Source organism: Microcaecilia unicolor, chromosome 13 (genome assembly GCF_901765095.1).
Source record: "Microcaecilia unicolor chromosome 13, aMicUni1.1, whole genome shotgun sequence".
NCBI classification, from domain to species: Eukaryota; Metazoa; Chordata; class Amphibia; order Gymnophiona; family Siphonopidae; genus Microcaecilia; species Microcaecilia unicolor.
In genome coordinates this window covers 70,757,982-70,779,372 of record NC_044043.1, presented here as the reverse complement: position 1 = coordinate 70,779,372, position 21,391 = coordinate 70,757,982, and the positions used below count along the sequence as shown (strand labels likewise).

At 43.0% G+C, this 21,391-nt stretch overlaps 1 protein-coding gene across 3 annotated transcripts in view; it reads left to right on the top strand.

The window, feature by feature from the left end:
- DVL1 (dishevelled segment polarity protein 1) overlaps window positions 1–21,391 on the top strand; it is a 180,409-nt gene that overhangs the window by 65,793 nt on the left and 93,225 nt on the right. For all 3 annotated transcript variants that reach the window (XM_030222264.1, XM_030222263.1, XM_030222262.1), the window contains exon 3: window positions 4,305–4,426. In XM_030222264.1, the coding sequence (XP_030078124.1) occupies window positions 4,305–4,426 (122 nt within the window). The remainder of the gene's footprint in view (window positions 1–4,304; window positions 4,427–21,391) is intronic.

The following is a 21,391-nucleotide window of genomic DNA, read 5'->3' as shown; positions in this document are numbered from 1 at the left end:
TTTTTTCTTTTCCGCGGTTTTTCGGGCGGTTTTTTCAGCCGCGGGGGGCGGGGTTAGTGACGTTTTGGGCGGGGTTTGATGACGTTTTGGGCGGGGTTAGTGACGTTTTGGGCGGGGCCGATGACGGGGGAGGCGGGGCCGATGACGGGGGAGGCGGGGCCGGTGATGGCGGAGGCGGGGCCGGTGACGGCGGGGGTGATGACGGCGGGGGCGGGGGTGATGACGCGGGGGGGGGGGTGTCAGGGGCGGGGTTTGAGTTTGGGCGGGTTTTGGGCTGTTTTTACGCTGGATTGGGTGGGAAAAAAATTTTCCACCTGGCAACACTGGACAGGAAGCAAAGAAGTATTACTTCAGAGATTCCCAATGTGTAGTTAGAGAGTGTGTACAGTCAAAGAAAGCAAGAGAGAGATTGCTGCTAAAGGGGGAAGCCTTGCTATACAGTGAGGGGGAGGAAAAGAGAGAAGATGGCAAAGGGGATGGTCACTATGGCTAGGTCACAGTGACATTTGGTGTGTAGGGTGATTTCCCATATGTCAGAGAGATTAATAGGAAATGCAGATTATGGTTGAGGACTGTAGGCTGATGCAAAAAGACAGGTTTTAGTAGTTTTCTAAAAATTGGGAGATATGGAGCTAGTCTGATCTTTTGTGGCAGAGAGTTCCATAGAGTTGGAACATTCTCATTATAGCGGTTCTGCATTGCAGGTTCTCAGGACAGCACAACTAGACAGGCTTATAACAGCGACTGGTGGAGACAGGAGGATGCTTATTGGGAAGAGTTGACTGCTCAAGGTGTGCCTATGTTTAGGACAGAGGTAGGGAAGGAGAAGAAGGGTAGTTCTCTCCCACCTCAGCTGACCCCTTAATCTTCTCTCACTGAACTCCACCCTCCATCCTGAATCTCCCATGCCATGAGTCGTCATTGCATCAAATTTCTTAGAAGGATTTTGTAGGTGATGGATGGGGTGAGGGCAACAAATGGGGGGGACACCCTTAGTCTTTAGAAGGTTACACCATTAGTCAGACTGTTACAGAGAGGTAGAGGTTTTTTATGCTGGTGATGGAATTTGAGGAAGCACAAAGCAGTCTTTGACTATAATTCTGAGGTGTTTTTCCTCCACAATGGTTAATGATTAATATTTGATAATTGTTAAACCCTATGTTAAGATTTGGATAAATTGGTAGGGTTGGTTATGTTTTGATATATATTTGCACTGTCCCCCACTCCTCAATTTTAATAGTTGTGTGTTTACAAAGTAGCACCTGTCAGTTTAGTTTTGAAGGTAGATTATTGGCTTTGTTTTGATCCTTAATATTTTCAAATCTTCCATCCTGCTGAGGGGGATTCTGAGAGGTTTTGGACAAAGGGATGCCACATCAGAGATAGAATTGACTAATTTTGATAACAATAAAAGAGAAATTGTGTTGAAGTCTTTGCAGGTCATAGGAAAAGAGGGGAAGGCTTAAAACTTAATTGATACACACACTGTAAACGTTCTCTCTGTCCCTTCTGTTCAGCAACACCTCTAGCTTTCCCTGCCACCCTCCAACAAGACCCCCACTCCCTCTCTGTGGGCACAGTTCTGTCTCTCGTAGCCTTCCAGTAGGACCCCTTCAGATCTTTCTCTGCATTCCCATGCTTGCTCTCCATCTCTTTGCTTCCCCTAGTGAAACCTCACTCCCTCCTAATCCCTGTGGTTCCTCCCCTACACTGATCAAGACCAGAAAGAGAATGCTACACATCAGGCCTGCCCTTCTCTTCTGCTGCCCTACACCAAACAGTTGATTATAGCAGCACAGGTCAAATCAGCAGTCAGGTATAGCGTACAGAGGAAGAAAGTGTGGCCCAATGTGCAGCCACTCTCCTCCTTGTTTTCATCCCCCTGTGATTATTTATTTATTTATTTGTTTGTTTGTTGCATTTGTATCCCACCTTATCCCACCTCTTTGCAGGCTGACTGTGTGAATGGCCACTTCTTCTGCTTCTTGGTCCTTGTGCCATATTGTATGCAGCAAGTGCTAGATTCTGCTTAATTTCAAATTTATTAAAAGCTTGATATACCACTTATGAGAAAAACTTTCCAAATGGTTTACAATGATTAAAAATTTCCTTGAAATACAGAAGGAACTCCATTGTTAATCAGGAAAGGAACAGTAGGACATAGTAAAAAGTATAAAAGCACATCAGACCGATAGATTTGTCAGATTGTCCCCTCTGCAGGGGAGCCTCGTTAGAGGAGAAAGCATCAATGAATAAAAAGTTTTTTAAATTGGCCTTAAAATTTTCCAAAAAATTGTTCTGTCCTTAAGAAAATGGGAAGAGCATTCCACGGGGTAGGTAACGTTAAAGATCTTTGAACAAACTTTGATTCAGAAGACCGAAGACTTCTGACCTGGCAGTATGGAATTAGTGATCAAAAAAGATAGGATGGGGATCCAGAATAATGAACTTCATGTACAATTATTATTACTTTATTAAGTTAATGTATGGGATACTGGTAGCCAGTATTCCTCACGTAGTAGAGGGGTTACGTGGTCAAATTTTCATGAAGCTTGTTATGAGTTTAGCTGCCATATTTTATACTCGTTGGAGTTGTTGAATATCCATAGAGAAAGCTATTACTGTAATCTAAACTTGCGATAACAAGTGAATAAACAAGAATCTGAAGTATTAGGGCACACTGGGAGGGAGGTTGGTGCAGAAAAGAGAAGCTGCAGTGAAAGCAAAATAGTGGATTCTGACACCCACACAAAGTCAAAAAATCATCAGTGCATATTCTTACCCCCCCCCCCCCCCCCCCCCCAGTGAGAGAGAGAGCAGTTTTCAAATAGCCAATTTACTGGGCCACGTGATTTTTGGAAATTGCCCTCACCATCTGTATATGCATACGAAATAAAGTTTTAATATTTAAAAAACATGCTGGTAGATATTCTGAAGCACTTACCTGGTCAGGGGCAGCACTGACTGTATAATTGCTTATTTAAACATTTTTTAACCATTTATGTGGATAATTGTGGCCATTAAAATTGTTAAATGTTCAAAGTTACCCACTTAAAATTGGGGACGAAGTCTGGGGCAGGCTAAGGGTGGCATTCAAAGCTATCTTGTTCAGCCGTGAATTTCAGCTGGTGACAGGATGACATGTGTTTATCTCTAAATGCGTAAATGGTAAAAATAACTTTATATATGCATTTTCAGCTGTGTCACTTGGATTGATAATGCTGCTGAAAAGCCACATGACTTTAAAAGGATTTACCTTCAAATTCTATAAATGACACCCAAAGTTAGGTACGCAATTGAGCATGCATTTATAGAATAGGGTTTTTTTTCTTACATTTGTACCCCGCGCTTTCCCACTCATAGCAGGTTCAATGCGGCTTACATATTATATACAGGTACTTATTTGTACCTGGGGCAATGGAGGGTTAAGTGACTTGCCCAGAGTCACAAGGAGCTGCCTGTGCCTGCAGTGGGAATCGAACCCAGTTCCCCAAGACCAAAGTCCACCACTCTAACCACTAGGCCACTCCTCCACTCACATGTGTAACCTAATTAGTTAACTGGTGCTAAATCAGTATTTAATTGGCAATAAGTACCAGTGATTGGCCTTAAGCAGTTATTGGCAATAATTTATAGTTATGCTTATATCCCCTATCCTATAAACTGCCTAATTACAATGTTGCAAAACTCCAAGGGGGGTGGGCATGGACCTGGGAGGGGCATGCCAAGGAATTAGGTGTGATGTTATGGAACACTGTCATTTACATGCCTAACTTCTGGTACTTGGGTGCTAGCATTTTACACCTGCCTTTGTGTTGATGTAAGTGCTGGTGCTTAAAGTTTGGTGTGAAAATGCAGACTTACGCTGGTATTCCGTAAAGGCAATTCTGTGTGGAACCCCAATTATTGAATCGCTACTTAGCACCCACACATTTGGTGTCTAACATTTGGCAACCTTTCTTGAATTTATCCCATTTTATCCGGGACCACTGAAACTTGACCTGATGTGTCTAATTATGTGCTTTTATATGATTATTCTGAAAAGGATGGTATTTGAGTGAACATGATTGCTGAATTTAATTATTAAAGCCTGGTGTGTGTGTGTGTATGTGTGTGTGTGGGGGTGGGGGGTGGGGGAGGGTGTAAGGGCCTCAAGTATTTAATTGAGAGGGCCTGAAGTTGAAGGTTTGCCTAGGGGGCATAATACCCTTGCACTAGTCTTTATATTTGGCAGCTTTCAGAAGTGCGGTGCAGTGGTTCAGGTTCTGATCAAGTACTCTTTTGTTCCCTGATTTCTTTTTCAGCTGGTATTGGCAGAAAGTTCACATTCAGATGCTGTATCTCAGTGTACAGAAAGCCATACAGATCTCCCACCCCCCATTGAAAGAACAGGAGGCATCGGGGACTCACGGCCACCCTCTTTCCAGTAAGTCATCTTCCAGCTGCATGCATCTTCTCTGCCTGTCTTCATGCCTTCTACTCTAATGCTCCCCCTTTTTCATTTAAACTCCTTCCTTTGTTTTTCTGGATATCCTTCTACAGTCTCTGGGTGGATATAAGACATGTGATTGTGAAGCTGCAGCTTTCTTTTTTCTAGGATCAGAGTCTGGTGGATTGTGAGGGAAGCATCAGCCAGATGTTCAGTTGCTTTTATAGCTGTAAAATGGTCTCAAATCAATTTATTGACGTCATGTTTGACTCCTGGGATTTTAAAAATTTGTAAAGTAGACGTGTTCTGCCCAGATTTTTGTCTGTTTTCCAGTTCCCATTACCCTATGAAGACAACTTGCCAATGGAGAGCTGAAAACACCAATTCATCTTTATAAGAAGGGAATTGCTTGCCGCCTTTGTGGTTCTCCATATAAGAAAAATCATCATGATGCACTTTATCAGAAAGGAAACAGATGATAGGCAAACAGGATTTGAAATTCAGTGGTCATTAATTGGCATATTCAATGCAAGTCCCAAATGTCTAAACAGACACAGGTAGAGACAGCTTTCCAGGTGGCCACCCAAATAGTGATAATGCTTAATTAAGATAATTTGAACTTCAGCAGGCAGAATGCCTGGAAATGAGCAACTATAACGTTGCTTTCATTAAAGCAAAAGAAATGTCCTAGTGGATCAAACCAAGGGTCTATCTAGCCCAGTATCCTGTTTCTAATAGTGGCCAATGTAGGTCACATGTACCTGGCAGGATCCCAAAAAACATCAAGGTTCTATACTGCTTATCCCCAGGGATAAGTAACACATTTTCAGTATCGTAGTAAGAGAGACATTTTCTTTTGTACGGGCACATTTTACCTTTGTCAAATTTTAAGATTTTGGTCACAGAGTTCCATGTACCTTGCTACAAACCCTTCCCTCAGGCTGCCACAGAGAATTGATGGCTTATGGATATCTTATTTGTGTGTTAGTGTGCCAAACTGTTAAATTAGGCACAAGCTTCTTATGCCTATAGGAAAAAAGCCCAGTTTCTAAACAGAAGGCAACCTTATATTTTCTGTCTGAATATGGGGAAATGTAGCCATGTGATGATAGCTTAAGCGCCATTCAGTATTGAAATGTTGGCTATGTGCATTCATTCTGGAAAATACATGTTCTACGGATAGATTCGAACTGGCCAAAGAGAGGGAATCCATAGTACAAATGGCAAAGATGCACAGAAGAAGCATGATGAGCCTTCAAAGTTGGGACGCATCAAAAGTTTATTGAAAGCTGTGTTTCGGCAAATGCCTGCATCAGGAGTCATAAATGTAATGAAAAGGCTTTGAGTCCGAATGAAAAGGCTTTTGAGTCCGTACTCTTCATTTAAAAATAACAACAGTAAAATGTATGCAATCACAGTGTTCCTGTGATGGTTCACTAAATTGAATCCAAAAAATAAAAACTGGCATAAAGCCGACAGAACAGGTGTACAACTGTTGTAAAATAGATTTGCCACGTGTCCCAGGTACAAAACTTAGATTGTGAGCCCACTGGGACAGTGAAAGTACCTGCAGAGAATATTTAAACCTCATTGGTCTGTACCACAGAAAGGCAGTATATCAAGAATCCAACAACAACAATAAAATGTCTCCTCCCCTCCCAGAAAACCTCTTTTCCTTAGCGTCCCTCTGGACCGGCCCAGAATGTGACTGATGGGGTGTGCATGCCTTCCAGCAGGTAGAGACTGAGAAAAAAACTGTGACTCTAGCGAGCCAATAAGAGCCCTTGCCAGCTACAGAAAGATCCAGTAATCTCAGTCTCCAGCAGGTGGAAGGTGGTGAGCCCTTCAGTCTCATTCTTTTTCTGTTCTATATTTTATTTCTCTTTACTTCTCTTATTCTAAAGGGATTCTTTGTCTAGCTCTGTTTGTTGGGTTCTGTGAGAGGCAGAGGCCCGTGGGGGTCTCTTAGCGCCTCAGGGGTGCTACACTTGGGGGGCCGAGTCCCTCCCCCCATTTCCTCCCCGATATAATTTAGTCAGCTGAAAAGCTCACATTTGAAGAAAAAAAAGCAGTTTTCCTCAAGCTCTTCAGGGGAAGAGCTTTGGAGGCAGGGAGAGGCAGCTACTTAAAAAAAAAAAAAAAAAAGAGAGAGAGAGACGTTGTTATTTGATTTGGCGAGCAGGGCAGCTCCTACTTTCTTTCTCTGTTTCTTTGGTGCCTTTCGTTTTCGTCGGGTTTTTTGAACAGCTGACAGCGAAGTCGGAAAAACGTTGTCGCTGTTCCATCTGTCAGCAGCGGGGGCTTGGTTGCAGCGGTGTTTGTAAATTTTGCACCACTGCAAAGGTGTTAGTGGAGCAGAGTGCTGGGACTGTGAAATTGTTGGCGCCGTCGGCTGGGCGGTGCGATTCGGGTGTTTCAGTGGCGGTCAGGTCTCTCTCGCTCCCGGTGATGGTTTCGGCGGGAAGCGCCGCCATCTTGGATGCTTCGCTTTGAGTGCTGTGCCTCTGCCCGCTATTCAATCTCTCGTTTTGTCAGCGGGTGAGGGAGTTTTTCCTCCTGAATTTGTGGTACAGATGTACCAAGCCTTTTTGCTACACAAAGCTACTCCTGGGAACCCTCCAGGCACAAAATCTCTGGAGAGCTCTTCTATGGCTACAAAGCGGGTCAGACACTATGAAGAGACAGAAGAGGATTTTTCTTTTACCCCTGTTCAGGAACTTCCATCTTTGGAAGAGGAAGCATGGTTTCGTGAGGAGCAATTTGCTGAGGATCTTGATCACTCAGAGGATGGAGTAGAAGCTCTTTCTGTGGGGGAGGATGCTTTGGTGGTAAGGAGTTTTGATAAAGATGACCTGCAGGAGCTTTTTTCGCAGGTTTCTTCTACTCTGCATTTTGATGACCAAGATGTCCAAGTGATGGAACCCAGAAAGGTAGATTTACTGGTTAAGGGTATTCGCAGGGCAGGTAGATCTTTTCCTATGCATCAGGATATTAGGGATATTATTCAGGCTCAGTGGGAGGTTCCTGATTCTGCTTTTCGGCTTGCTGGATCTATGGTTAGGCTTTATCCGGTTCCTGACTCGAATAAAGAGCTTTTGTGCCCTCCAGTAGTAGATGCAGTAGTGTCTGCGGTTACCAAGTGGAACACTGTGCCCTTGGACGGTGGAACGGCTCTGCAAGATACCCAGGATCGCCGTATTAAATCCTAACTTAAGAATTCCTTTGATGGTTCTGCTCTGGCAGTACAAGCTACGATTTGTGGGTCCTTAGCTTGTTTTCGCTGGTCAGAAAGAGTTTTGGATCGTACTTCAGATGACCTTTCAACTGTAGATGCTGAAGTGGCAAAGATAGAAATGGGCTTGGTTTTTTTGGCGGATGCTCTTTATGATTTGCTTCGAGCTTCTTCTAAGTCTATGGCTCTTTCCGTTGCGGCCCGTTGGTCTCTTTGGCTGTGTGGTTGGCCGGCAGATGCGGCTTCTAAGTCCAAGCTTAGTAAATTTCCCTTTAAGGGTTCTTTTCTGTTTGGTGAGGAATTAGACAAGTTGGTACATAGCCTTGGTGAAGCTAAGGTTCCGAGGTTGCCTAAGGATCGTCCCAGAGGTGCTGGTCATGGTAGAGGCCATGATTTTTGTCGTTATTGACCGGGCAGAGTATTTCTGGTTCAACGCTCCAGGTTTTTCCAAAGGACTCAGTCCTTTCGGGGAGGTCGTAGAGGAGGTTGGGAAGCAGGAAATTCATTTTTGTCCTCCTCCCATCCTCAGCAATGAAGGTTTGCGGGCCGAGCCTCTTGTCCAAATAGGTGCTCGGTTGGCACAATTTCAGGGGAGGTGGGCCCAGATTACTTCAGACCAGTGGGTTATAGAGGTTATTCGAGACGGGTACGCCTTAGAGTTTGCTCATCCTTTGTCAGACGCTTTCCTACAATCTCCTTGCCATTCTCGCATCAAGGTCAGAGCTGTAAGAGAAACTCTTTGCAGACTTCTAGACCTGCGAGCCATTTGTCCAGTTCCTTTGACGGAACAGCGTCAAGGCCGTTACTCTATTTATTTTCTGGGAAGGGAAATGGGACTTGATATACTGCCTTTCTGTGGTATTTTGCAACTACACTCAAAGCAGTTTACAGGTACTTATTTTGTACCCAAGAAAGAGGACTCTTTCTGGCCGATTTTAGATCTCAAAGCAGTCAATCGTGCTCTCAAGGTGCCATCGTTTCGTATGGAGACGTTGCGGTTGGTCATTGTTGCGGTTCGGTCCGGGGAGTTTCTAACTTCTCTCGATCTTACAGAAGCATATTTCCATATTCCTATTCATCCTGCACATCAACGTTTCCTCCGTTTTGCAGTGCTAGGTCAGCACTTTCAGTTTCAGGCTATTCCTTTGGGCTTGTGACCACTCCTCGTATGTTCACCAAGTCATGGTCGTAGTAGTTGTGGAGTATCTGGGAGTCCTGTTCAACATGAGGCAGGCCCGTGTGTTTCTTCCGCCGGCCTGTGTCCTCAAGCTGCAGTCTCAGATTCGTCAGTTCTTACAGACCTTGAGACCGTCGGCAAGGGACTACCTACAGGTTTTGGGGTCCATGGCGGCAATGATCGAGGCAGTGCCCTGGGCCAGGGCTCACATGAGGACTCTCCAAAGGTCACTTCTATCGAGATGGTCGTCGCAGACAGATTCTCTTCATCAGAGATTACCACTTTCGCTCCAAGTGAAGACCAGTCTTTGATGGTGGCTTCGAGAGGCCAATCTGACCAAAGGTATGCCTCTAGACCAGCCCAGCTGGAGAATTGTGACAACAGATGCCAGTCTCCAAGGCTGGGGAGCTCACTGTCAGGGATAGTATGCTCAGTTTCTCTGGTCTCTTCAAGAGAAAGCTTGCTTGATCAACCTGTTAGAGACCAGAGAAATTCGCCTGGCGCTCCAGGGGTTTCTTCATCTAGTAAAAGGCGAGGCAGTTCGGGTGATGTCAGACAATGCCACCACGGTAGCGTATATCAATCGGCAAGAAGGGACGAGGAGCCTACCATTAGAGTGAGAGGCGTCGCTACTGTTTCAGTGGACAGAGACCCATCTAGTGGCACTATCAGCGGCTCACGTGGCAGGGGTCCTAAATGTTCAAGCATACTTTCTCAGTCGTCACTTGCTAGATCCTGGAGAGTGGTCTGTAAGCGAAGCAGCGTTTCGGCAACTGGCCAATCATTGGGGGTGTCCCAGGATGGACTTGTTTGCCTCCATTCTCAATGCAAAACTTCCTCTGTTCTTCAGTCATCGCAAGGATCCCAAAGCGCAGGGCGTAGATGCACTTCTGCAATCCTGGCCAGCTGGTCTGCTTTTCCTCCATGGCCTCTGATAGGGCGTCTTCTTCAGAAGGTCGAGACTCACAGGGGATGTCTGATTTTGGGAGCACCGGATTGGCCTCGCAGACCATGGTACGCCGACCTACGACATCTTCTGGTAGATGTTCCCTTCAGACTTCCGGTCACTCAAGATCTGTTGACGCAGGGCCCGGTGGTTCATCCAGATCTGGGCCGATTCTGTCTTACGGCTTGGCTCTTGAGAGGGCTAAGCTGACTAAGAAGGGTTATTCCGCTAAGGCCATCGCTACTATGCTTCGCTCGCGTTGCCGTTCTACCTCTTTGAATTATGTTTGGACCTGGCGGATTTTCGAGGCTTGGTGTAAGGAGTTTGGTTTATCTCCTTTTCGGGCTTTGGTTCCGCAAATTTTTGATTTTTTGCAATGTGGTTATGACAAAGGTCTTGCTTTGGCTTCTCTTAAAGTGCATATTGCAGCTCTGGCATGTTTTTGTGGCCGTGTCCAAGGGAAATCTCTAGCTACTCATCCGGATGTACTCCATTTTTTGAAGGAGGTTAATCTCCTTCGTTCCCCGTCTCAATGTTCCTTTCCTCGTTGGGATCTGAATTTAGTGCTTTCGGTTCTTACCAAGCCTCCCTTCGAGCCTTTGTCGTCTTGTTCTTTAAAAGACTTGACTCTGAAGACAGTGTTTTTCGTGGCCGTAGCTTCGGCTAGGCAAGTTTCAGAGTTGAAGGCGCTGTCGTGTAGATCTCCAGTTTTGGAGTTCTGTCCTGATCGGGTAGTTTTGCAACCAGTTCCTTCCTTTCTTCCTAAGGTTGTCACTTCTTTTCATGTATCTCAGCTGGTCGTATTGCCTGTGTTAGGCTCATTTGCCGGTTCAGAGGAGCAGCGTCGTTTGAAGCATTTAGATGTCAAATGGATGTTGCAGCAGTATCTCAAGTCTACAGATGAGATTCGACGATCCGATCGTTTGTTTATTCTGATCAGAGGTTCATGCAAAGGATTTATGGCTTCTAAGGCCACTATTTCTCGGTGGCTTAAAGAGATGATTGCCTCAGCTTACCTTCTTTCCGGGAAGACTGTTCCAGAGCATGTTAAGGGTCGCTCTACAAGAGGTCAGGCAGCTTCTTGGGCAGAGCGTTGTCTGGTGCCTCCAGAGGACATTTGTAGGGTGGCGACTTGGTCGTCTTTGCATTCTTTTTCTAAGCACTATCGCTTGGACGTTCTGAGTCGTCAGCAAGTTGTTTTCGGGGCACATGTCTTGATGGCGGGGCTGCTACGGTCCCTCCCATAATTTAACTGCTTTGTCACTTTCCATCAGTCACATTCTGGGCCGGTCCGGAGGGACGCTAAGGAAGGGTAAATTAGGCCTTACCTGCTAATTTGCTCTCCTTTAGTCCCTCCGGACTGGCCCAGATCCCTCCCTTCAGGTATTTTCTGTTTCAAAAGTTGGAAGATATTTCTTTATTCAGAGCTGTGTTGCTGGTGTTTGTAGTTATTTCTTTATAAAAAAAAAACAAAACAATAAAAATACCTTTTCTGGATCTTTAAGTATCCTGATATGCAGGAGGGGCATATCTTTGGACACAATATGTTTGCAGGCACTCACCCTATGTTGGCAGTGTGCTGGTAGCTGCTCAGGTTTTTGGATGCACAGACCATTTATTTCTTCTTTCGGTTTACTTCTACTTTGGTACTTTATTACTGGATCTTTCTCTAGCTGGCAAGGGCTCTTATTGGCTCGCTAGAGTCACAGTTTTTTTCTCAGTCTCCACCTGCTGGAAGGCGTGCACAACCCATCAGTCACATTCTGGGCCGGTCCGGAGGGACTAAAGGAAAGCAAATTAGCAGGTAAGGCCTAATTTACCCTTTCTCAGGTAGCTACATTTATGCACCTAGCTTTAGGAAACAGCACATTCAGCCAATCTCCCCTTTACTACTTACAGTGCTTGCGTAGATCCTGACTCAGCTTTGAAAATGTAGCCCTGTCTGTTTATATTGCACAGGTGTTAATTAGTGTTTCACCGCTATATAAAAGTAAGATGTGCATAACAAACTCTTACTATTCAATCTAGCTGTCTTCATTTTAGGATTTTTAAATGTGAACAATTACTGATTTCTAAGGTTATATTTTTTCTTAGCATTATACTGCCCTCTAGTGGTTAGATGTAGAATTCTGTACAGTTTTCCCCTACTCTTTTAGGATGAAAATTGTTCTCTTAAAAGTTTTTTAAAACAGGATTATTTTTGGTAATCTCAAAAATTCCCAGCATTTACATAAGATGTATCCAACTGGGTAAGACGAGGAGTCCATTGAGCCCACAACCCTTCTCATGTCTGGTCTCTTGGAAGAAGTACCAGGCAGGTCCCAATGGAAAGATCTCGTCAAAGTAAGAGGTGGTGATGCTTGTGTCTACCTGCCTAACAGTTGCTGATAGATTTGTCCTTCAGAAACTTCTCCAAACTTTTTTTAAAAGTCCCACTTCTATTACTGGCCTTGACCAAATTTTGATTTTTCCTATTGTCACATTACACAGAATGAGCAGATAGAAAGGGCCAGTGGGTTCTTTTATATTTCTATCAGGGACCTTTTGCTTATTGATGAAGCCATACTGGTGTGGCTGACTTTGCTGACCTGACGCTATTATATAGAACAGTAACAACAGATGCTGCTGGATGTACAGCTCTGGCACACTGATTGCATATCACTGGGAGTAACTATGGGTGTTGGCTGCTATTAGCACCCCACCCCCATCCTTCCTCCCAATTCAGCTTGGTTCATAGAACACGAAAAGTCATGCTACCGGCCATAATATGGGCATTGGCCGAACTTTCATTTTTATTTATTAGGATTTATTTACTCCCTTTTTGAAGGAATTCACTCAAGGCGGTGTACAGTAAGAATAGATCAAACATGAGCAATAGGCAATTACAGCAGTAAAAATATTCAAATAACAATACAAAGTATGGTATAGTATACTACTTACAATGTCAACACAATACATAATAGAACATTTTAATTGATAGTGAAAGGTAAAGCAAAGATGGAACATATAGATAGGTAAGAGAGTAAGAAGAGTTAGAAAGTAAGGTGACTAATTTAAAGAAAGTTGCACATGAGGTCAGAGAGATGATTAAATATGATATGCCCTCTTGTGCTACATTCAGTATGATCTCAAGTGTAAATCTGACAATAAACTGTGCCCTGCACTGGAACCAGAAGATGCAGAACCATCAATGTATGTTTAATTAGGGAAAAAAGACACGATACAAGTAACAGTTAGTGGGCGAAGTCAGGAAACAACATTTTGGATGGACTGAGGCAGACAGATCTTTGAATTACGACTTCTAGACTTGTGCCAGTCATTGCATTGCTCGCTCTGCCTCCTTGCGGATTGCAGGCTAGGATCTGCTTGTCCATAAAGAGGACAATACTATTTTCTGCCAGATGTGAAATTCTCTGCTGTTCTAAGACTGTGCTGTTATTAGTGGTTGTATTTGCTCCTGTCACTGTTGTGATGGTGTGGGGAAGGGGGGTTGGTGGTATTTGTTTCCGGTTCAGGTGATTGAAAGCATTGTGGGCACCAGGTGGCACTGGTGATTGATGAACAAAGCACAAAGGAAAGAAGGTGCCATCATATGTATACATTTTTCTGTATTATTGGGAGGCATTCCTGGGAGCTCAGTTGGGCAGGGTTTGGAAGTACAGACATGCTTTTCAATTGTCAAAACTACATACTTTATTTTACTCCAGAAAAGTACTTCAACAAAAAGATATGAATGTGTGCTGCAAACACCTTTTCCTTAGACAGTTTTTAAAGTGAAAATATGCATGTACTTTCCTTTGAAAACTGGTTCAAAATCCAATTACCTGCAAACTGTGCAGATATATGGGCAGTTGAAAATTGCTCTTGTGAGGGGTCATTTTATAATAGGACATCTGTAGAAATTTCCAAACTGTGCCTATTTAGAAAGGCAACATTGAGGTGCATAATCGAACGTCGATCTATTTTGGCGGCGCTACAGCTGGCCAGAACCGTATTATCGAAAAAGATGGCCGGCCATCTTTTTTTTTCGATAATACGGTTTAGCCCGGCGAAATGCCGGAGTTCGCCGGGTTTGAGATTTCCGGTTTTGTTTTTCAGCGATAATGGAAAAAAATGCCGGCAATCGCCAACCTGGCAACATCCAAGGCATTTGGTGTGGGAGGAGCCAGCATTTGTAGTGCACTGGTCCACATGACATGCCAGGACACCAACCGGGCACCCTAGGGGGCACTTCTAAAAATTGTTTAAAAATATACAAATACCTCCCAGGTGCATAGCTCCCTTAGTTTGGGTGCTGAGCCCCCCAAATCCCTCCCAAAGCCCACTCCCCACAACTCTACACCACTACCATAGTCCTTATGGATGAAGGGGGGGGGGGCACCTACATGTGGGTACAGTGGGTTTTGGGGGGGTTGGAGGGCTCAACACTTACCACCACAAGTGTAACGGGTAGGGGGGTGGGCATGGGTCCACCTGCCTGAAGTCCACTGCAACGAACATAAACTGTTCCAGGGACCTGCATACTGCTGTCAGGGAGCTGGGTATGACATTTGAGGCTGGCATGCAGGCTGGCAAAAAAGGTTTTTAGTTTTATTGTTTTAATGTGGGAGGGGGTTGGTGAGCACTGGGGGAGTACGGGGAGGTCATCCCCCATTCCCTCGGGTGGTCATCTGGTCAGTTCGGGCACCTTTTTGAGGCTTGGTCGTGAAAATAAAAGGACCAAGTAAAAGCGGCGAAATACTGATTAAAGCCGCTTTTTTCCCCATTATCCGCAAAAGCCGGCCATCTGGTAGCCACGCCCATGCCCCGCCTTCGCTTCGCCGCCGACACACCCCCTTGAACTTTCACCGGCCTGGCGATGGGAAAGCGGTGATGGTGTCAAAAAAGCAGCTTTCGATTATACCGATTTCACCGCTTTTGCGAGATTGCCGGCCATCTCCCGATTTATGTCGGAAGATCACCGGCAATCACTTTCAAAAATAAGCCTGATAGTCACCTACACATCTTTAAAAACAGGCTGTCAGAACTCTCCCTAATAGCACACAAATTTACATTGGTTCTGAAGTAGGTGTAAATTTGTGTGTGTACTACAAGTGTGGACACATGTAATTTTTATATTATACACAGACATTGCAGCTCTCCAAGGAATGCCTATACATATTGCTTAATAGTAGATAGTATTAGATAAATATTCAGCCAGTGGCAGCATTACTCCTGGATATTTATTGCTGGGCCATGTGTTGACACCGACATTGATTATCCAGGTTTATGCAGCTGGCAACTTCAAGTCCCTTATCCTTATGTGGTTAAATGCGATATTCAGCCTAAGTGACACCACATAAAGACAGAATTGAGTTTTATGCGTAAGTGTCGACTCCGCCCCTTGAACCGCCCACAAAACAGCCAGCTTTCAATTTAGCTGTCAGTGATGATATTCAGCAGCACTGACCAGTTAAGTGCCACTGAATATCAGCAGATAGCCATGCACAAGTGAGTTAACCAGCCAGGAGCTGCTTCTGGCCAGTAAAATCACGTTGGATACTGATCCCTATTTTTCTGTGTGCTTACTATATAACACTTGTAAACCTGAGTAGAGGTATACATGTGTAAAGCAGAAATTTTTGTAGCACTGAAAATGATGGTGTTGTAGGGGTGGGAAGTATTGCTGGGCTGCTGCAATAGCCTGGCGGTACTTCTGTTATAGCAAGTGGTAAACCTGCGTTGGGCTTACCGCCACTTAGTAAAAGGAGCCCTAAGAGAATATTTAGCTGAAAACCTGGTGGTTAGGTTCAGCTGAATATTTTCTTAAATGTCTATAGTTAGCTGGTTACTTCTCCCTCAGTGGGCTTTTGAAGAATAACTCCTGAGTGACTACTCCAGGGTAGAGAGAGGGTCAACAGCTGGTGCCTAGGGAGATAAAGTGGTAGATCAAGAAAGGGTGCCTTAAGTTAGGTGCCGGGATGCAGCGTGCTAAGCACGGATTCTATAATGGCAATTGTGCATGTAATTGCCATTGTAGAATACTAGCATCTTAACTTTAGGCGTGAACATTTGTGCTGTGTCAAAGACTGGTTTAAGTGCTCTCACCTAACTGTAGATAGGTGCCTAAATGCTAGTATTCTATAACAACCCCAGTGTTCCAAAAGTTAGTGTTTACTGCTGCATTAATTTTCAAAACACTTTTTTGCATTTCTATTGGCCCTTCAGTGGTGATTCATATCACATGGGCAATATATCTTTATCTGCTCATAAGAATATAAGAATAGCCATACTGGGTCAGTATCCTGTTTTCCAAAAGTGACCAATCCAGGTCACAAGTATCTGCTAGAAACCCAAATAACAGCAACATTCCTTGTTACCTTTTCCAGAGCAAGCAGTGGCTTACATCTCAATAGCAGACTATAGAGTTTTCCTCCAGGAACTTGTCCAAACCTTTTTTTAAACCCAGGTACGCTAACCGCTGTTACCACATCCTCCGGCAACAAGTTCCAGAGCTTAACTATTTGTTGAGTGAAAAAATATTTCCTCCTATTTGTTTTAAAAGGATTTCCATGTAACTTCATTGAATGTCTCCTAGTCTTTGTAATTTTTGAAAGAGTAAAAAATTGATTCACTTCTACTCATTCTACACCACTCAGGATTTTGTAGACCTCAGTCATATCTCCCCTCGGCTCTTGCTTTTCCAAGCTGAAGAGCCCTATCCTCTTTAGCCTTTCCTCATGTGAGAGGAGTTCCATCTCCTTTATAAGTCTGGTCGCTCATCTTTGAACCATTTCTAATTCTGCTATATCTTTCTTGAGGTACAGCGACCAGAATTGAATGCAATACTCAAGGTGAGGTCATACCATGGAGTGATATAGAGGCATTATAGTATTCTTGGTCTTATTTACCTTCTCTTTCCTAATAATTCCTAGCATCCTGTTTACTTTTTTGGTTGCCACAGCACACTGGGCAAAAGATTCAATGTAGTCTCTATAAAGACACCTAGATCTTTTTCTTGGGTGCTGGCCCCCAAGGTGGACCCTAGCATCAGGTAACTTCCCAGTGTGCATCACTTTGTATTTCTCCACATTAAATTTCATCTGCTGTTTGGATGCCCAGCCTTCCAGTTTCCTAAGGCTCTCTGCTGTACCAGAAAGTTCAAGTTTAAAACTGTGGGAAAATGAATTTTACACTATGGAAACTAGTTAATAAAGTTTGCTTTTTAAAATTCAAACTGTCTTTATCAATAAACCTATAATTCCTCTTTTATCCTCAGTCTTTAAATCACCAAAGTACCAGAGCCTAATAATGTTCACTTACCCAGAGAAATGTCCTCTTCTCTCAGAACTATTCTATTGTTAGGTTTTTCTTTGTATGTAAAAATCTTATTTGCTTAAAGTTTATATTTCAAATATTCAGTAGTTCCCAGTTGTACCAGGCATTTTATCATGCATGTTCTATTTTAATCCACTGGGAACTGTGGACCGTGCAGAATGGAAAGCTTGGTGACCAAACAGCTCACGGAATACTTGGACAAGTTTTCAATACTACACGACTCACAATCAGGATTCCGCCCCCACCATAGCACTGAAACCGTCCTAGTCACTCTCCTGGCGAAATTCAAGCAGGAAATAGCCACAGGTAAAAGCATACTCCTCCTCCAATTCGACATGTCGAGTGCATTCGACATGGTAAACCACAGTATACTACTAAGACTCCTCGGCCACTTTGGGATTGATGGAAATGCACTTAACTGGATCAAGGGCTTTCTAACCACCAGAACATACCAAGTAAAATCAAACTCAAACATATCACCACCGTGGAAAGCAGCCTGCGGAGTACCTCAAGGATCACCATTATCACCAATACTCTTCAATATAATGATGATCCCACTGGCAAAGTCCCTATCCAATCGAGGCCTCAACCCGTTCATCTATGCAGATGGCGTTACAATCTACATTCCCTTCAGACATGACCTAACAGAAATAACCAACAAAATCAATGACGGCCTGAACATCATGGACTCTTGGGGCAAATTTATTCCAACTGAACACTGAAAAAACACACTGCCTCACCCTCTCATCTCAACATAACAAGTACAAACCCACAACCATAAACACTCCAGGACACACCCTCCATATCTCAGACAGCCTAAAAATACTCGGAGTCACATTCGACCGTAACCTTACCCTTGAGAGCCAAGTAAACTCCGTAATAAAGAAAATGTTCTATTCAATGTGGAAACTTAAACGATTAAAACCTTTCTTCCCGAGAGAAATTTTTCGAAACCGAATACAATCAATGGTCGTAAGCCATGCAGATTACTGCAACGGCATCTACGCGGGATGCAAAGAACAACTCACAAAAAAACTCCAGACCACCCAAATACAGCAGCCAGGCTGATATTTGGTAAAACACATTTCGAAAGTGCTAAACCCTTCCGAGAAAAGCTGCACTCGCTCCCAATCAAAGAAAGGATCATCTTCAAAATCTGCACTTTGGTCCACAAAATTATCTACGGCATAGTCTCAGGATACATAATAGACCTCATAGATCTACCAACCACAAACAGAATCGGATCATCACGATCATACCTAAACCTACATTACCCAAATTGTAAAGGACTTAAATACAAAACAACCTATGCATCCTGCTTCTCATACATAAGCGCACAACTATGGAATGGACTCTCAAAAGCTGTGAAAACAATCCAAGACCATCTAAACTTCAGGAAATCACTAAAAACCAACCTCTTCAAAAAGGCCTACCCCACCAATCCACCATAAATCCCCACACCCAGCAACACAGCATAACCAATGATCGTACTGGACAATATACAATCCTCACTCCCTTCGACCCTCATGTTGCCTGATACACACCTACCTCTTGCGACCACAATATAACCTTGTATTTGTTATCAACCGACTTGGCGAACACCATTACGGTACTATGTAAGCCACATTGAGCCTGCAAATAGGTGGGAAAATGTGTGGTACAAATGTAACAATAACAAATAAATAAAATAAATAATTCAAAATCCAACTAGTTGCAGTGCCTGTCTAACTGCAACTTAGAAATGGGCAAAAAACAACAAACTCTGCCTGAACCCAAGCAAAACAGAGATTCTTTGGGTACTTAGCACAAGTAGATAAATACCTGACTTCAAAATACCTTTGGGAAGTATGACCCCCCCCCCCCCCCTAAAATCACAGGTCAGGAATCTTGGGATACTGCTGGACTCATCACCTTCTCTGATCCCACAAATCCAAACAACCTTTAAAAATTGTCTCTGTCACCTGTGTCAGCTACAAAATCTCTCTCCAAATATTGAAAAGACGAGTCAGACCACAGTGGTCCATGTCATGATAATGTCACAACTAGACTACTGTAATGCCGTGTACACTGGTCAAACCAAAAAGAGCTTGCATCAGTTCCAACTAATTCAGAATGCTACAGCCCGACTGATTAGAAGGCTGCAAGCAAATTAACTACATCACACCCTTCCTGCAAAAACTATACTGTCTACCAGGACTTTATAGAGCTAAATTTAAAACTCTGATTTTCAAGGTCCTCAGATAAAATGGGCCTCTACACCCCTTTGAGACCTCTAAGGTCCTGTCAAAGAGCATTACTATCTATACCCTCATCAAAAGAATTGTACAATGTGATACCCACCAACAGACCTTTTCAGGAGTAGCCCCCACACCCTGGAACTGTCTCCAAAGGGGCTTTGTTTAACTCAAGACTACCTCTACTTCAGGAAGCAGGTGAAATCCTGGCTCTTCTCACAAGCCTTTAATACATGTGATGACTGACTGTACACTCACTGTTCACCTGGATTAGCTTGCTGCACACCCTGTAACTTAGACCATCTCTTCATATCTTGTTTAACTGCACAAAGATTTTGCCTTGAGTTTAGCCACTTATCTATTTATCCCAATTGACTCTGCACTACTCATCTTGTTCTCATCTATATATCTGCACTTGGTCCCTCAGCTGCATAGAAAAGCATTAGCATCATATGTATGTTATTTGAATGTTCTATTGGAATAAATTCATGACTAATAAATTGCAATTATTGCAAAATACTTCAGCTAAATTGATTTATGATTACTCACGATACGACCATGTGGCATCACTACTTAGACAATTGCATTGGTTACCAGTTTCTGCTTGGATAGTTTTTAAGATTGCCTGTATTGTGTTTAATATATTGCAGGGAAATTGCTCCTTTTTGCTTCCACAGTTGATTAGCCTATCCAATATTGTGAAGGAGCTCTTGTTTCTATTCTATTTTATTGTTGGGGTTTCCATCTGTTAAGAAAATTCGTTATAAAAGAATCCATGACAATGCCTTTTCTTTTTAGGCTAGTAAGTTGTGGAATCCTATACCTGTACAAGTTTGCATGATCTCGAGTTATTTACAATTCCACAAGGGATTGAAAACTTATCTCTTTGATAAATATTTGAATGACTAATTTTTGTAAGCTTTCTTAACTTTCCAGTTTATGTTTTATATTTATGTAACCTGTTTAGACTCTGTATTGATTTTAGCAGGATATAAAAACCCTGAATAGAATAGTATTGGGTTACTTATTAGTTGTTTCATTGGTATTATGCTGACATAATGACATATGCCGAAAACCCACTGTCTCTTTTTATCATCCCAATATGACAAATATAATCCTACCACTTTAAATACCCCCAACCTTTCATTGCTAATCTCGGATAGTCTGAAACTTTTAGGGATCACAATTGATAGATATCTAATACTGGAGACTCAAGTAACCAACACCACAAAGAAAATGTTTTATTCAATGTGGAGACTCAAACGAATAAAACCATTTTTTCCACGTGAAGTCTTCCGTAATTTGATACAATCCATGGTCCTAAGCCAGACGGATTACTGCAACGCTATATATGCAGGATGCAAAGAACATCTACTCAAGAAATTACAAACGGTTCAAAATACTGCGGCAAGACTGATATTTGGAAAACCTAAATTCGAATCTGCAAAACCACTCAGAGAAATTCTGCACTGGCTCCCTATAAAAGAATGAGTAGCTTTCAAAATATGTACATTAATTCACAGGATAAGCTATGGCAAGGTACCTGAATATATGCTTGAACTGGTTGACTTACCACCCAGAAACAGATCCAGTACCTCACGATCATATTTGAACTTACACTTTCCAGACTGTAATGGCTTAAAATATAAATCAATTTACGCCTCAAATTTCACTTACGTTGGCACTCAACTGTGGAATGCCCTACCCAAACCAGTAAAATCTACCCAGAACTACCTAAACTTTAGGAAATTATTGAAATCAGTATTGTTTAAAAAGGCTTATTCCCCAGGTTCAACATAATCAGAATTGTACCTTACCATCATATGATCCAATGGACACTAATTACACGTTATTATCTTCCTCATTTTATTATTGATTAATTGTAAATTCTATCTTAATAACTATTGCTGTTCAATTGTTATTACTACCTTGTTTCTTAATTTGCAAAACTGTACCTATTTGCATTGCAACTTTATTACAGTACTATTGTAAGCCACTTTGAGCCTGCAATCAGTGGGAAAATGTGGGATACAAATGTGATAGATAAATAAATATC